This window comes from Manis pentadactyla, chromosome 3 (assembly GCF_030020395.1).
Source record: "Manis pentadactyla isolate mManPen7 chromosome 3, mManPen7.hap1, whole genome shotgun sequence".
Lineage (NCBI taxonomy): Eukaryota > Metazoa > Chordata > Mammalia > Pholidota > Manidae > Manis > Manis pentadactyla.
Genome location: NC_080021.1, coordinates 184,083,938 through 184,100,733, shown reverse-complemented (window position 1 = coordinate 184,100,733; position 16,796 = coordinate 184,083,938). Strand labels below are relative to the sequence as shown.

The 16,796-nt window shown below is 45.4% G+C and overlaps 2 protein-coding genes across 5 annotated transcripts in view; one reads left to right on the top strand and one right to left on the bottom strand.

The window, feature by feature from the left end:
* Positions 1-344: 344 nt before the first annotated feature.
* BAG1 (BAG cochaperone 1) lies at positions 345-11,501 on the top strand. 3 transcript variants are annotated; one of them, XM_057498759.1, is made up of 7 exons: positions 345-587; positions 1,930-2,058; positions 3,358-3,440; positions 4,988-5,101; positions 7,574-7,681; positions 8,504-8,566; positions 9,186-11,501. In XM_057498759.1, the coding sequence occupies exons 1-7, from the start codon at positions 551-553 to the stop codon at positions 9,273-9,275; spliced, it is 624 nt and encodes a 207-aa protein (XP_057354742.1). In that variant the 5' UTR covers positions 345-550; the 3' UTR covers positions 9,276-11,501. The 3 variants fall into 3 exon arrangements, with proteins under 3 accessions (XP_057354742.1, XP_036754050.2, XP_057354743.1); XM_036898155.2 differs by lacking the exon at positions 7,574-7,681; XM_057498760.1 differs by lacking the exon at positions 8,504-8,566.
* A 2,470-nt stretch (positions 11,502-13,971) lies between these two features.
* Positions 13,972-16,796, bottom strand: part of SPINK4 (serine peptidase inhibitor Kazal type 4) — a 68,982-nt gene continuing 66,157 nt past the window's right edge. For both annotated transcript variants that reach the window (XM_057498761.1, XM_036898157.2), the window contains 3 exons: positions 16,591-16,631; positions 15,355-15,467; positions 13,972-14,104 (listed from right to left, as the gene is read on the bottom strand). In XM_057498761.1, coding sequence (XP_057354744.1) covers positions 14,059-14,104; positions 15,355-15,467; positions 16,591-16,631 — 200 coding nt within the window. In that variant the 3' untranslated portion in view covers positions 13,972-14,058. The remainder of the gene's footprint in view (positions 14,105-15,354; positions 15,468-16,590; positions 16,632-16,796) is intronic.

Sequence of the window (16,796 nt, the reverse complement as noted above, 5' to 3'; positions counted from 1 at the left end):
CTGATCCTTTTTCCGGGTTTTCAGCTCGGCCTTCCGGGGAAAGCGAGCTCCAAGAGATTGGAGGCAGCTCACCGAGGGGCGGCGGGGGGCGTGGCCTAAGATGAGCAAGGCGGGGCCTCGGCGGATTGGGTGGGGCGTAGTGGTGGCTTTGACGGAATATAGCGCGGCAGGAGGCGGGCTGGCTCGAAGGGGCGGGGCCGGTAGGCCGGGGAGGGCCGGGGGTGGGCAGGGAAAGTACCGGCGCAGGGTGGGGGAGGCCCTGCGCGGTCAGCAAGTGCGGGTCTGGCCGAGCGCGGTGGCGCGCGCAGAACGCTAGGCGACCCGGAGCGGCTGGGCCCTGGGCAGCGCGCCCCTCGGCTGTGCCGGGAGCCGCGCCAGTCGGTGCCCCCGGCCGAACGCGTTGCGCTTCCCTCTCAGCGATCAGTAGTCCGGAGTGTAGCCAGCAGACATGCCGGATCCACCAGAGGCGCCGCCGCCGGAGCTCGCCGGCCGCGGGTGAAGAAGAAAGTGCGGCCTCGCGTGGCCCGAAGAGGCGGCCCGGAGCGGGGAAATGGCGGCAACGGGGCTCAGCGTGACGGTCACCCACAGTAAGCGCAGGCGGCCGGGGTGCTCTGTGCGGGGCTGAGAAAGTCATGCGGGGTCTGTGGGTTTGGCCGCGTGTCCTGCAGAAGCGTGTGTCCTTGTGTTTGTCCTGGTGTTCGGAAGTGTGGGTTCTTGTTTGTGTCGATGGGAACCGCTGTTGTGCAGGTCTTGTGTCAGCACACTTTCCCGTGTGGCCGGGGTATTTTGTCTCAGGCCTGATTTGATCCTTGATGTCCGTGCTGTACATCGTGGTCCTGGTTGTATGTTAGTGCGTGTCTGCCGGGTTATTGTGGGTCTTTGCATTAGGCTTGTATTGGCCATGTTGTGTATGAATGCTGTGTGTCTGGACATCTACTTGTGTGCTGAGTCTGAGCCCATGTCCCCTGTTTGAACGGGCTGTGGTCCAAGTATACGCTCTGGGCACCCTCCGGGTCTGCCTACTGTTGGGATTGAGTCAGAACTAAACCAAAGAGTTGAGTCCATGCAACTAAGGGAGACCCCAGGACCTCAGAATCTGATCACCAGGATTCTAGATCCTGCAGTTTTTAGTGACCTTGGGATGTCTCTAGGCATCTGGTTTCTTTGTGAAGAAGAGATGGTAACACCTGCCCTGCTGACTTCAAGTAGCTGTTGAGCAGGCTCGGGGCTTGCCTTGGCTCAAGGCACTGGACACAGGCTACCTCCTTGCTGTCCACAGACCTGGAAAAGAATTGGTACCTCTGCTCCAAAATAATTTTCTGCTGTTTGAGTTTATTGACTCATTTGTCTGTTTATTGAGCACCAACCATATATGTGTCCAGGGGTGCCCAGTGTGAGAGACTTGAACGAAAAACAGTCCCTTGCTCATTACAGCAAAGGAGACAAGACCAGTATAGTACAGAACAGGGCACTCAGGCCATAGGATGCAGACAGCTTGTGATGAAAAGCATGGAATCAGACAGATTCAAGGTCAAGTTCTGACTCCACAGCTGGGCAGGACTTAATGGGCTTGAACTCACAGCTTGCTCTTCTATGAAACAGCAAGTAATAGGTAGTACCTACTTCATGGAGTTGTTCTGAAAATAAAATAAGATAATGCATGAAATGGGCCTAGTAAGACTTTATGCATGTTAAGAGCCTAAAATGTTGGCTCATATCACTAATATTGTTAGTTACTGTAATAGAGGAAACAAAAATCCTTGAGCAGGTCACCAGAGGAAAGCTAGGCAGATAGGGGGACAGGCTCTTTGGAGTAGGTGGCCTATGATTTGGGCATTGAATGTGGAGTGAATAAATACAATAAAGTGTCAACCTATATTGGTTTGTGTGAAAGAGTTTTCTTCATTGAATGCTTTTCTCTCTACCCAGGCAATAAGAAACATGACCTTCATGTTACCCCACAACAGGGTGGTAGTGAACCAATTGTCCAAGACCTGGCCCAGGTTGTTGAAGAGGCCACAGGAGTCCCACTGCCTTTTCAGAAACTCATATTTAAGGGTAGGCATTTCTTTTCCATCTTTGAGCCTATATGGCTAAAGAGCCTATTTAAAACTGCTTAACCTTACCTAATGGTAACGCTCAGTTTTCAAACTTGGACAATTCTTATTTGCTTGTTTATTCATTAATTCCTTCAACAAATATTTATTGAGGACCTACTGTATACTGGACACTTTTAAATATTTAGACAGGTATTAGAGTTGAAGTCGCATGAGGGTAGCAGAAGTCTTTCCATCTTTGATGAAGCACATGGGCAGTCTTCCCAGCTAAGTTAGACTCTCTTCTTATACTTTCATATGACACTCTGTACCACTTTTGTGTAACATGTATTGAAATTCACTATCAAATAATTGTTTTCACAGTTGCTGAACATCTTATTTCTCTGTAGAATATTAAACTCTTTAAGGACAGAGATACTACTGTGTGTCCAATGCTCAGTATAGTGCTGATCCAGAGAAGTGTTGAACGAACTTACCAGGGGCCTGGATGTGGCAGGCCCAGTGGATGATGCTGATTTCTGTCAGGACCCACCCCCATCCTCTGCCTTCCCATTCCCAAGGGAACCCATTATTTTGCTATCTGATGGGCCAAATTTATCCCACGTGGTGCCAATCATAAAGAATTAGTGACAGGAAGTATGCTTACTTATTATTCATACTTCGTAGTGCAAGTCCTTTGTCTTTTCAAAAACATTTCATTTTAGAATTATAAAGGCAATAGAAACCTATGTTTCAAAATAGAGGAAAGCACAGAAAAAAAAATGTTTTTCTGGATAAAAGCTCTCATAACATTTCAGTATATTTCTCTCTGGCCTTTGTCCTGGTATCACAAAGTGTGGGTTCTTGTTTGTGTTTGTTTTTCAGTTGACAAAATGGATCAAATTGATAATGCAGTTTTTATGATACTTTTTCTTACTACATTGGGTCATCAATATTTATTGTGGCATTAAAGTTTCCTGAAAAAATGAGCTTTAATGTCTTCAGAGTCTTATATTGTACTGATGTATTATAGTTAATCCATGTCATTAATCCCCTATTCCTGAATTTTTGGCTCTTTCTAGTTTCTCACTATTATGAATTGGTTGCACTGAGAATTAGTGTATAACAGTTTTGTGCAGGCACATGTTCAGCTATTTATTTAAGATAAAAATCTGAAGTGAAATTACTGGGTCAAGGCACCTTCTACAAAGGTTATACCAATTTATTCTCTTATTAGTGAACATACTTGTCTTCCTGTACTCTTGCTAAAATCTATTTTCAGTGTTGTGGAAAACTTGGCTTAACTGTCTTCTTTTTCCAGGAAAATCTCTGAAGGAAATGGAGAAGCCATTGTCAGCACTTGGAATACAAAATGGATGCCGGGTCATGTTAATTGGGAAAAAGGTAAATTGATTTTTCCACCAGAATACCCCAGAATCAAATGACTAAGTTCTTTTATACATATTTCTATTTAGAAAGCCAAATTGGGGACCTAGATCCTGCATTGGTGAAATAGCTCCCTCTAAGCAAATGCAGTCTTCATTTGTTTGCTGGGGATACCGGTTTTGTTGTTCTTGTGCACTTTGGCTCCTGGTGGTTACGGCTTTTGCTCTGGGAGTTAGGAGCAGTTGTGCTGCCTCAGTAACAGCTTTTGTGCTGATGGTGGAATCCCAGGTTAAAATGGTGCCTGAGACAAGCCTTACTCGGAGGGGATTTGTAAGAGAACATTTTGTTAAATTAAACATTAAGATTTTAAAAATAAGTACTCTGTGCAAGTTTTAGGAGCCCCACTCTCTTAACTAAAATCTTCCAAAGGGAAAACCCTCTTTGGCTGGAGAGAAAGTTTCAGATTAAAGAACTGAGGGAGAAAAGGAACTGGTTGGTGACAGGTGAAGACAGTAGCTCCTGGGATGATGAGAGAGGGCTATAGCCAGCCCTGTATTGTGACACAGTGGAATTATTGGTCCTGTGAAGTTCCCTTACTTCAAATGAGGTGGTTGATTCAGAGTAGGGAGAGGGTCAGAGATTAGCAAAGTGGAGACAAAAAAAATCTAGTCCAGCCATGGAACTGCCAGGAGACTGACACTCCAGGGTTTCCACAAAGAAGAAGGTAAACAGGGATAGTGTAAAAGCAGGGAGCTGCTGGCCCTGGCTACCAATTTTTTAGGTAAAGGAAGAGAAAATATTCTAGATTTTTTGCCTCATGGGTCAGGGAGACTGGTGCTGGGCAATGGGCAGAACCCAAGGGTGGAGTTTGAAGAAGCTATAGGGCCCCCAGTTGGAGCTGTCTTGGGGTGTGTTGGAGCCAAGTCTGATTCAAGTCTCCACCTCTTTTGGACTTCTGTGACCTTAGGTTACTTTCCATTAAACCTCCGTTTCATCATCTAAAATACTATCTCCCTCATTGGGTTGTGGTAAAGCTTAAAAGAATAATACAGGTAAAGTGCTTAGGATAGTGCCTGACATAGAGGGAGTGTGCAATACCAATCCATCATTGTCTTCATCATCATATTAAATGGGAGAGCTCAGCTGGTGGCTGACAATTAGGAATTCCATTTAAAGGAAAAGTAGAATTCCACCTATCTCATCATTCTGGACTCCTCACAGGTGTTACACTATAATTTGTTCACCCTCCAGGCTTCAGTCTGGGGTCTACTTATGATCAGCCCCAGGCTGAGGTTGAGTCTGGCACTTGGAATCACTATATTGTCTGAACTCAAGCTTTCAGGGCTGTCACCAGAATATTTACCTAATACCTTCTCTCTAGTCTGGCACCTTTGTAGGTAGAAAATGTTAATGTATAACCTTCTAGCTTGTTTTCCAAGAAGCAACAGATTTAAGACTATTTTTTCTAGGTGAGTGTTTTTGCTCTATTGTAGTCAGATATTTTTCATGACAGAAGCTACTGTTCTTCGTGATTATTGACTTCATTTTATTCATAAACATTTTAGAACAGTCCAGAGGAAGAGGTAGAACTAAAGAAGTTGAAAGATTTGGAGAAGTTTGTGGAAAAGGTAGCTGACCAACTCAAAGAGTTGAACAAAGAGCTTACTGGAATCCAGCAGGTAACTCTCTTCATGGACTTGGACTTTTTACCTTCTATAAGAACTTTATGGAGATTGACACGTGTGGTTACGAGGCCAGGCTCTGTAGTCAGACTGCCTGGGTTCACATCCTGGCTCCACCCTTTCTATTAGTATGGGCAAATTTGCCTTTGTCTCAAGTTTCTCATGTAAAAAGAGAATAATTATGGTACCTCCCTCTTAGGGTTGTTGTGAGGCTTAAATTTTGTAGTTTAAGCCTGACAAAATACAAAGTGCTTATTATTAATAGTAAGTGTTATTGTCATTGTTATTTTCAAACCCTAGCCAGCATCCATTTATGATCCTAGGATAATGCCTGCCAAGCTAGGAATGTATTGTCTGAAACAGAATAGGTTGCTGCTTTGAATCTAGTCTGCTGTAATGTATTTAGCAAGGCAAAGAACATTTTATTGATTCATAGAGGTTGAAGTTGAGCATTATCTTAGTGGGGTATCATCCTATTCAATTCCTATTTATATTCTGAATATGTATGAATTCTTATTCAATTCTAATTATGTTAGAGATGGGGTACTGAAACCAAGTAAAAATTAGGAATAGCCCTAAACCACATATTTCTTCCCCTCTGCCATTTTATAACATCAATGGATGTATGTCTGTGTTTTAATTACAAAAGTTATACATGCTGATTGTATATAACTTAAATATGTGGGCACTAATATGGAAAGTAAAAATTACTTATAAGGCCACAAGTCAAAGATAACCATTACTAAAGACTAGAATATATTTTTCTATCTTACAGAAATTGTTATAATGTTATGTATGTCTTTAAATTGTTCTTTAATTGGATTAAAAATTGAACATTGTCCTATGTCATTAAAAATAATCATACTTTTTAAAACTTGCATATTTCATTCATATATGAATGTATCATGGTTACATTAAGAGATAAAAATTTTCTGTTGTTCATCACCTAACCTTATTTTACTGTTAATGCATAGCACTTCTTTGAACATCCTTGGACATAAATCTTTTTTGGTCCTTTATGATTTTTTTGGTAGAACACATTCTTTGAGTTGGCATTGTTGGCTAATGCTTAAAGCTTTTACTACATTTTGTCAAATCTGCTCAGCTTTGATAAACATCCTCAGAGATCCTTGTCCATCTGTTGTCACCAGCTAATGGGTTTTTAGGCCAAGCAATGTGAATAAACAGCAAGACAATTTAATAAAAATAATTCAAGTGCATGCTGGTGGGAATGTAAATTAGTTCAACCATTGTGGAAAGCAGTACGGAGGTTCCTCAAAATGCCCAAAATAGAAATACCATTTGACCCAGGAATTCTACTTCTAGGAATTTACCCTAAGAATGCAGTACTCCAGTTTGAAAAAGACAGATGCACCCCTATGTTTATCGCTGCACTATTTACAATAGCCCAGATATGGAAGCAACCTAAATGTCCATCAGTAGATGAATGGATAAACAAGATGTGGTACATATACACAGTGGAATATTACTCAGCCATAAGAAAAAAACAGATTCTACCATTTGCAACAACATGGATGGAGCTGGAGGGTATTATGCTCAGTGAAATAAGCCAGGCAGAGAAAGACAAGTACCAAATGATTTCACTCATATGTGGAGTATAAGAACAAAGGAAAACTGAAGGAACAAAACAGCAGCAGAATCACAGAACCCAAGAATGGACTGACAGTTACCAAAGGGAAAGGGACTGGGGAGGATGGGTGGGAAGGGAGGGACAAGGGTGGGGAAAAAGAAAGAGGGCATTACGATTAGCATGGGGCACGGGGAGGGCTATACAACACAGAGAAGACAAGTAGTGATTTTACAGCATCTTACTACGCTGATGAACAGTGACTGTGGAGGGGTATGTGGGGGGCACTTGGTGAAGGGGGGAGCCTAGTAAACATAATGTTCTTCATGTAATTGTAGATTAATGATACCAAAATAAAAAATAATAATAATTCAAGTGCAGCTATTTGTTAACACATGTCTGTGTCAGGAATTATATTAAGGATCTACATGAATTCCTCTTTATGCCCACAGTAACCCTCTGGGGTGTTTAAGAAACGCAGACACTGAGGCACAGATAGGTTAAGTAACTTGCTGAAGATGCAGTCAGAATTCAATCCTGTGCCTATCGAACTCTAAACCCTGCGCTCTTAATGTCTGCCTCTTGTGTGCAGGTATATATTTACACTAGTGGCTGGGAGCTTCACCAGAGCCAAGCCTCCGGAGGTGTTTGTAGCCCCATTGGGGTACATGAGATAGAATAGCTGGCTGCCTATTACAGTGCTTGGGTGGTCCAGGGCTAGCTTTTCCATTTTTCCAAAGAGATGAAGCTGTGGGTCTAAGGTCTGGCCCAGCTTGTTGGGTAAATGAGGACTCAGGATGTGGCTGCTTCACCAGTGCCTTAACTTGGAGTTTTCCATCAGCCTCAAGGAATCCTTCCAATAATCTGTTATTCCTCTAAAGGGTTTTCTAGCCAAGGATTTGCAAGCTGAATCTCTCTGCAAACTCCATAGGAGAGTAAAAGCCACAACTGAGCAGTTTATGAAGATCTTGGAGAAGATTGACACACTAGTAAGTAAATAAATATTCAGTTGAGAAGAACTAGATTCCTTTGAATATGTTTCGGTCAGTTTCATTCTTTCAGTAAAGCGCTCTTACTGCCTGAGAGTATTGAGTACCTACTATGTGCCAGACAATCCTGGATCTCAGTGAGTACACAGAAAGATAACATAGTTCTGATTTCTGGGCCCTCATCTCACCAACATAGGGCTATTGTCATTTTCATTTATGTATGCTAGTAGCAGATCCTCACGAAGCTGGAACTTAAATGATCCATGGTCTGATGGTCAGACAAACATGGGGCTTCACTTTGCTCATGTTCACATGACTGATACTCCACTGGGGTCATTACCTGCCAGGAGTTCAGACCCAGCTCCGTGAGGCTACTGGGACTCACTGATGCCATGTTCCCTTTGACAGATGATGGTAATGATGTCTCTAGCCTGATGCCTCATTCTTGAGGGTGAACTACTCTGTAATTCTTTTGTTGGGGGAGAGGGAGGTTGAAAAGAAGCAGCAGAAGGTGCTTTCCCTGCCACAGGGAGCTCATGGTCTGGCCAGAACATAGTATCCCCACACAGGAAATAGACAAAGGACAAAGACTGGGTCACAGGTCAGTTTTCATGGCCCAGACACTGAGCACAAAGGGAGCTTTTAGAGGGGCGAGAGCCATGGGAACCCAGGGCCATGCAAGTAAAGACCCAGGAAAATGATCCTGAAAATGTATGTCTCACTCACATTGGTGACCTGTGACCTGTTTAGTGCATTGTAGGTATTTCTGATGTGTTCTTATGTTATTTTCACTGAGATTGTTTATGTCAACTTATTCCATAGATTCTGCCAGAAAATTTCAAAGACAGTAGACTGAAAAGGAAGGGTTTGGTGAAAAGGGTTCAGGTGAGTTGTGTGGTAGAGGATTATGAAGTGTAATGTGTTAGTGTGTGTGTTCATCTGTTCAAAGTAGGGTAGTGTAGAAGTGTCATGTGCAGTGTTGAACTGGTTTGGGTTCTTCTCAGCATGAACCCAGAACATGAGAGCTCCCTTCCTTTCCCTGTAATTATATTTGAGTTTAAACTAATTGGGAAGCCAAATCACTGGAGAACAAGTAGTACTGTCGCATGCCCAATCCCAGGGGGCACTGTTCATGCGCACGGTGTCCCCAGTGTGGCAGCTGTGCAGCTGCAAGACAAGGCTTCCATCCTCACCACTCTTACAGGGGTTGCTGGTCTAAAGTGTTGTCAGGAACCCTGGCTCTATACTTCCCTCTGCCTCCCTCCCCTTATGTTGGAGCCCAGGCCATCTCCATTCCTGCATGGCCTGGTTTTTCTTTTTTCTTCTTAATGTAAAGAGGTAACTTTTCATTAAAATTTATTAGAACTGATTTACAGTGCAGTGTGCACATCCTTTTTGAGTCTTTCAGCCATGGGTTCCCCACGATGGCCGAACAAAGAGCCTTGCATGGGCAGGGGTTGGCCAGCCCTAGATGGTCCCTCACTGCCCTGCACTTATCTTGTAGGCATTCCTAGCTGAGTGTGACATCGTGGAACAGAACATCTGCCAGGAAACAGAGCTGCTGCGGTCCACAAACTTGGCCCTGGCCGAGTGAAGGGAGGCAGAGAGGCTATGCTGCCCTGAAGAACACCACCACCAGTTCTGTCTTCTCTGGAACAGAAGCTACCTGATTTCGCTAAGGCTGTTAAGGACAGTTGGCCGACTGCCAATTTTCCTACTCCTACACCTGTTCTCAGTGAACAAGTATTGTCTTTATAATCTGAAGTAGAGCTGGTTTTCTATTTCTGTCTCTGTGGGGCTGTGCTGTCCAGAAGCCCACCATTGTCTGGAGAGGGTCCCCCTGCCCAAGTCTTCCCAGCTCTTTTGACCTTTGGGTGCTTTTCTTTGGGTTGGAGAGAGCTCTCATTTATCCTGGGTAGTTCCAGGTTTATAGAACACCCTGGTCTTCAGATTTTTGCCCTTCTAATTCCATAGTCCCATAGATGTAAACCAAAATCACCAGGAGATTACATGTGGTCAGGAATGTTGGGAGTGTTGGAACAGGTGTTTGTAGTCTAAATATCTCTCGTTGTGACCTAATTCTGGAACAGCTGGCTGGGTTGTTGGTTCACAGACCCTGTTCTCACCTCCCAGTGACCCTGCCCAGCCATAGGCCATGAGGTCTCAGGGGGCTATTCTTGGGGTGGGGGCCTGTTGTTGATGCATGAACTTATTTGTCCCCAGTCAAATCTCTAGACGGTTACAACCCAGTGTTGACTAATCTCTGCTTAAAACCAGATTCAGATGCATGGCTTGGGAGGGGCAGAGAGGGGAGCCAGAGTAAGTAGAGCAATTAGGTGGTGAAGGCAAACCATAAACTTCTCAGGAGTTCCTTCTTACACATTTCTATTAACTGTACCCTTCTGAGCTCTGTATTTTATTTAAGGTTATTCCCATCCATTTTCTGGCCCCCACATTGTTATTTTCTTTTTAAAATATTTTATATATACATCAACAAGCAGAAGAGTATTTAAGCTTTTTTTGTTTGATGAAGGATGAGAAGCAAAAGGCTTCTGTGCCTCTGGTTGTAATTTACATTAATAAAGTCAAGGGTGGCCCTGCATGCTAGAACTCTTAAACTGGTGAGCTCTGTCACCCCATTTTCCGAACAGTGCCCAGGAGACAGGCTTCCCAGAGGCCACTCTGTGGCTGACCTTTTTTGGCAGAGAGGGAGTCACTGAAGTCCCAGCAATTTAGGACTGTGTGTGTGAGACCAAGGACAAGGTGGTGGTGGTGGTAGACAGGTGGACAAGGCTTGGCCCAGCACATCCTACCCACAACTTTAATCAGAGCAGTTCAGTATTTATCTGTTTTATATAGTAGCTGTGTGGTCTTGGGCCACAACATTTATTGAGAAGTCACTGTTTGCCAGATACTGTTCTAAATTCTTTAGGTGTATTAGTCATTTAACCCTCACACAATCTAGGAGGTAGATACTATCCCCATTCTGGAGATAAGGAAACAGAGAGAGCTTAGGTAATTTGCTCAAGGTCATAGAATAAGTGGCAAAGTCAGGACATAATACTGGGCAGTTTGTTGCAGAGTCAATGCCCTTAATCTCTGCTGTACTGTCTCCCAACTAACACAGGATTGCTAGCTCTCATTTTCTCTCTCTTGCTCTCCTTCTATCTCCCATGTTGGTCTCTGGCCCTTCCAGTTCATTCTCCACCGAACAGCTTGAGTGATCATGAAGTGCAAGTCTTACCATGTCATTCCCCTGCTTAAAACCCTCCAAATGACATCTTATTTCTCATAGGATAAAGGCCAAAGCTTTACCCTCCACCCTCTCCCATTTCATCTTGGGCCACAATCCTGTGCTCTCTGCTGTCAGCTCTCTGGTCTTGGTTCAGGTCCTGACCTGCTCTATGGCCTCTCCTGCCCTGGGGTCTTTGTATATGCTGTTCCTCTGCTTGGCCAGCTCTTCCTCATCCTTCCTTCTCCCCCCACTCCTTTCCTAGGTGATTCCTATTTGTCCTTTAGAACTTAAATGTCTCTTCCATGGAGCAAACTTACCTAGTGTTTGAGAACAGCATGTACATAATAAGCTCCCAGGTGATAAGCTCTCACAGCTTGCTCTATTACTTTGATGATAAGCAGCTTTTATTGCAATCTGTGATGACTTATTTGTGGATTATTTGATTAATATTTGCCTTTAACACTTAACTAATTCCTTGGGTTAAGGAGCTGCTCTGTATTGCTAACAGTGTATTTTAAGCACATAGTCTGGCTTGTAGTAGGTGCTCAATAAAAATTTGGAGATTGGATGAATGTTGAACACAAACATCAGGGGTGAAATTCCTGCATCTACAGTTGGCCACTGAAGCTCTGTCAACACTGGAATATACAGCATCAATAGCTATTGTCTTACTTAAGGGTGGAAAATGATGCTAAGGTGCAGGTGGCCAGGCAGATGTGCAGGGTGGTGACCAGGGCCTAGGCACATGGCTCACCCATACAGATGGGAACATCCCCAGGGTCGCTCTGCTGGCGACCACAGAAAGGACACTCTTAGTTGCCTACTTTCCTGTGACATGGTCAGTCCTGCTACAAGGGAACAAATGGGGATCCATGATCCCACAAACATCTTTTAGCCTCACAGTGCTGCGAGAATTCTCCCACACACTGTTCAGTCAACAATTTATCCTTCAAGCATAGCTTAAGTGTTACTTACTCTGAGAAGCCCTTCTCCATCTAGTAATCAGGACTCTTAGCTGACAGTACCAGAAACCTAATCTAAAGAGATTATTGAAATAGAAAATCTGTTGGCAGGATGTCAGGTTATCTCATGTAACTTTAGAAAGTTCAAGGGCAATTGGTCTTCAGGAACTCAAACATTGCCTGGAATCACTCTCCGTGGCTTTTGCATGTTAGCATCATTCAGTCCTGCTTCCAAGAAGCAGGAAACATGGCTGCCAGCAGGCTCCACTTCACACATCTTAAACAATTTTACTACCAGAAATGAACTGCATCTTTCTGGTTTGAAAAATCCTGGAGAATAATCTGGCCAATTAGTAATAGCTGGAGCAGCAGGTGCCACATGCCATAGACTAGGCCGTTAGGGGCCTGCACTTAGGTTTCATGGTGGTTCCTAGAGACAGAGCCACAGTTTACACATCTGTAAAGTGAGGAATTAGGTATTTCTTCCAGTGTGGTGCATGGCATAGTTCAGGCATAATCTTTGTAGTTCCTCATCATGTGAGTGGAAGCTTGGGAGGGGAGGGTCACTGAGAGAAGCTTGGCTGAGCTATGCCACTTGGGTATGAAAGGGGCTTCCCACTTAGAGCATAGACTTAGATGTCACCAGTAACCACTCTCTTCCCACAATAAGTTAACTCCTAATTTTCAGTTTGGCACATGGCCAACTAGATAAAAACAACATTTCCCAGTCTTGCACTAACATGGCCAAGAGACTGTATTTTAGCAGACAGGATATAAACAGTGTGTACATCTTATGGAAGCATCTTCAGAGGCACGGAAGTGCCCTTCTTTCCCCCTGTCTGGGCTGGAATGTAGACCTGATGGCTGGAGGGGGAGCAGCTGTTTTGAACACAGGTGGAAACTGATGAGAATAGCAGAGTAACAACACAAATGGAGCATGAAGTAAGCATACTGCAGAGGTATGTGTGAGAGTTCATTGCTATCTGGTTAAACAACACATCTTGGCTTGCTGGTCTCTCATAGCCAAACTAAATCCTATGTCATTCCTGTGCAGGATGGAAACAAGTTTCTGTTACCAGTAGCAGTGAAAGGGCCTGTGGATGGCCTTTCAGTCCCTGTCACCTGCAGATTTATCAGCAACAATTCCTGCCCCCACATTCCTCTCAGTGTGTTTTTCCATAGAGCATTTCCTGCTCTCTCTGCCTACCCTACAGCGGGAATCAGTCCATGTCAAAGTGCTCTCACTTGGTCAGGCCCTTCGCCACACTCCTTTCCCCTGCCACCATTATCAAGAGGCTCTTCCTATGAGCTTTGGCCAAAAGAGGGGGTATTTAATGTATACCTCAGGCTGGGGTCTCTGTCTGTGGTGGGATTTCTGAATGCTGTGTGTCCCTGTGGGCCATTTGTGTGAGTGCATGCATGCTGTGTGTGCCTCGGGTTGTATCCAATGTTGATATATTTAACCACCAGTCAGAATGGATGTTGACCAGAAGAACAGAACAGGATCTGGAAGTCATCCTGCTGTGGGTGGGTGGCCGGGGTTCAAAGGGACACTCAAGTGCTTGGGGCAGCACCTGTTCTCAACTGCTCATATTTTGGCCTAGTTCAGCATTTTAACAAGGAGTTCAGATGTACAGTGTATATCTGAATATCTGTACTCTGTATATCAGCCACGGTCAGTGTGTCTGTGTGTATGCATGTGTGTGTATGTGTGAGTGAGACAGCCTGGTGCTGGTACAGCCCAGGGAGAAAGCCATGAGGGATGTTGGGACCCTCCCAAAGCTGCCAGAGGCTGGGCCATGCAGCCCGTCAGTGGCAGAGGGTACAGATCTCACCTGGGTTCTTGACCTCACTGGCAGGCCAGGCTAGGGTAGAGCACTGAGTGGAGTCCTGGGGATAGGGCTGGCCTCTCAGAGCCCTGACCTCCTCAAGAAGGCAGAAGATATCTGGGACCTCTAAGGGAACAAGTGACAAGGTTGAGGAGCACTGGAGTGATGGAGAAGACATCAGATTCAGAGTATGCGGGACAGGGCAAAATCCCCCCCAACCCCCAACCACCTCACCGGCATTCCCAAAGACACTGGGCCATGTGGCTGGGTTGGGCTGGATCTTTTATTTCATGTCACATCCTTTCCACTCCCACCACTAATTTCCAGCCTGAAGCTCCATAGCTTATGGGGTCAGCATTTGCCATCCTTGATGATCTGTATATCCTGTTTGGTTTTCCTAGGATCACAGAAGACAAGGATGAGGCCACTTTTTCAGGAACTGTAACATACCAATCCATCCAGACACTCTGCTGAGCACTATTTCTACACTGTGCCACCTAGTTTACAGACCAGGGCAGGTCCCAGGGGTCCCTGGGCACATCCTTCTGCAGCTGTTCCTTCTTGGGTACCCTCCCCCTAGATTTCAGCTTCCTGGGGTTTCACCCACCATTGCATGCTGATGGCTGCTGAGTCCGTGTATGGCCTTGACTTCTGTTCTGAACTTGGCACATCTCCACTGGGATATCTTAGAGGCTCAACTCCCCACAAACATCTTTGTCCCACAAGCCCCTTAACCCCCACTCCCATCCCCCCATCTAAGTTAGGATAATGTCCTGCTGCTCTCCTGCCCACCTGTCTATAAAGAGTTACAGCTTCCAAAGACTTTCTTGTCTTCTTTGATCTTACTTAGTGCTGGCTGGCTCAAGGGTTTTATTAATGGAGAAAGACCAATTAGGGGATCAGACATACCAAGGTCATCTTCTGGCCCTGCTCACCTCGACTCATTTCTTGTCTCTGTCCCACTGTCGTTTAAACTTATGCCCCAGTATATACTATTTATTACATTTTCTCAAATACAAACTTTTTTTCCCTTCTAGACCTTTCCAAACTCATTTCACTACTTAGAATTACCTTACCTTGTTCCTTTTTCCTAGCTAATTTCTACTTATTCTCAGGGCTCAGCTGGAGTGTCACCTCATCTGGGAAGTCTTTCCTGCCCTTGATCTTTACACACAGTACCCTGTGTGCCCCCATCCAAGCCTTTAGCATTGTCTGCTGCAGTTAGCTGACTGTAGGCTTCATGTCCCCCTTAAACTTGGTATGCCCTAGGCTAGCAATGCTGTCTAGCTTATTATGCCCTGTTATATCCCCAGTGCCTAGCATATAGTGGGTGTTGAATAAGTGATCATTGGCTGGAGGAATAAATGAACAAATTAGGTCATCTTGTCAGCCAAGGGCAGAACAAGAAAAAGAACCCAGGATTTCTGTGCCCACCCCCCACCAGCCACCAGCTGTGGCTTTGGCACCATGTGCCTTCTCTGAATTATACTTGTGCTCATCTGGTTGGGGCAAATGTTGGAGGATTCCTCTCAGACCAAGTGTATGTAAAGGAAGGGGCAGGTCAAGTCTTGCTCCTTCCAGACTTGCATGTGCCAGAAATGAGACCCACCCAAGCAAAGCCAAGGGGAAGGCAGGGGGTGGGCTTACATCCGGGTGCTGCAGAGCTGGCATTCATTCTTATATGTGACTCCATCAGTACCACAAACCGGGTTGAATGACTGGAAGCACTCTGGAGACTCCGCCATGTGCTCACAGATAGGCTGTGGAAGAGAGGAAGGGAGGGAGGGCACTCAGGGATTCGGAGGCAGTTCGGAGGGACCCTGGGGCTCCAGGGAGGGGGCTCTTCTCCCTGAGGGCTCCTGAACTCACCTGGGCCTGCATGATCTATCAAGCTTCCATTGTGGGAAGGCTGGAGAATTGAGGCAGAGCTTGGGATTTAACTGAGACTCAGTCTGAAAGGGTTTCAGGCCAGGCATGAGGTCAGGATCAGACCTGGATCAGGACTGGGATAATATAGGGTGAGGGAGGGAGTTGGTGCTGTGGTCAAGACCCCAGGCTCTGCAGACCTGAGTTATGCACTAATTAGCTATAAACTTGGATCAGCTAATTCCACTCTCCAAGCTTCAGTTTCTTCATCTGCAAAAACTGTAAATATTAATAGTATCCTTCTCACAGGGTTAACTGCAATATGTATGTAAAGCATTCGATTCCATCTGGCATAGTAAGTGAAGCTGGGTTCTGATGGGCTGATGGCAAAGACGCTGTGGCTGCTGGATGGGAAGGTGGCTTTGATCCTTCTCATTCACCTCTGTGAAGGGTGGGTTGAGGGTCTCAAGAGGCCAGCAACACTGCCTTGGGATCCCTAGGAGCATCAGACTCAAGGCCAAGGTGGAATCCTGGTTTGGGAACAACCTGGTGTCTGTGTTCCAGCATGAAGGGATGGATGATGGGGAGTGTTGGTGGGGAGACTGGCACACTCCACAGGGCAATTCAATGAGCCAGGGTTGCCTCTTTGGCCTGCACCCTGCAGCCTGATGGTCTGCACTATGCAAAACAGAGGGCATACTTGGTCCTACTGAGCCCGGGTGATGGGATCTCTTTGCCAGCAGCAGCCTTGGAGATCAGGTTGGGACAGGTCTCTGAAGGGCCTTGAGGTCAGGTCTGGGACTTTGGCAAAGGGGCTGGGGCCTGCTCATCCTGGAAAGGCTAACCTGGGGAACATGCAGGCTCTGGAGGCCACCCTGGCCACCATGAAGCCAGGGAGTTATCTGAGTGGAATGTAAAGAAGAAAAACACTGGTTTCCCAGCATGGATGAAACCCTTCCTCTGTAGGGAAGGCTGGAACCGTAACCCTGGGGCCAGAAGTGCAAGCTGCTGCCTTACCATTCTTGAGAAAACAGGCTTTGCTGCCGACACTGGCACTTCTGAAAGGTAAAAAAGCAAGAATTAGGTGATGTCGGCTTTCGGCACCAGGTCCAGGGGTCTTGAGGACTGCTTCAGGGGAACTGCCCTAGCTACTACATCGGGAATTCCTCAAGGAAAGCTAATGAGTCACCAGACAGTGGGGCTTCCAGAAAGCTGATGTGACC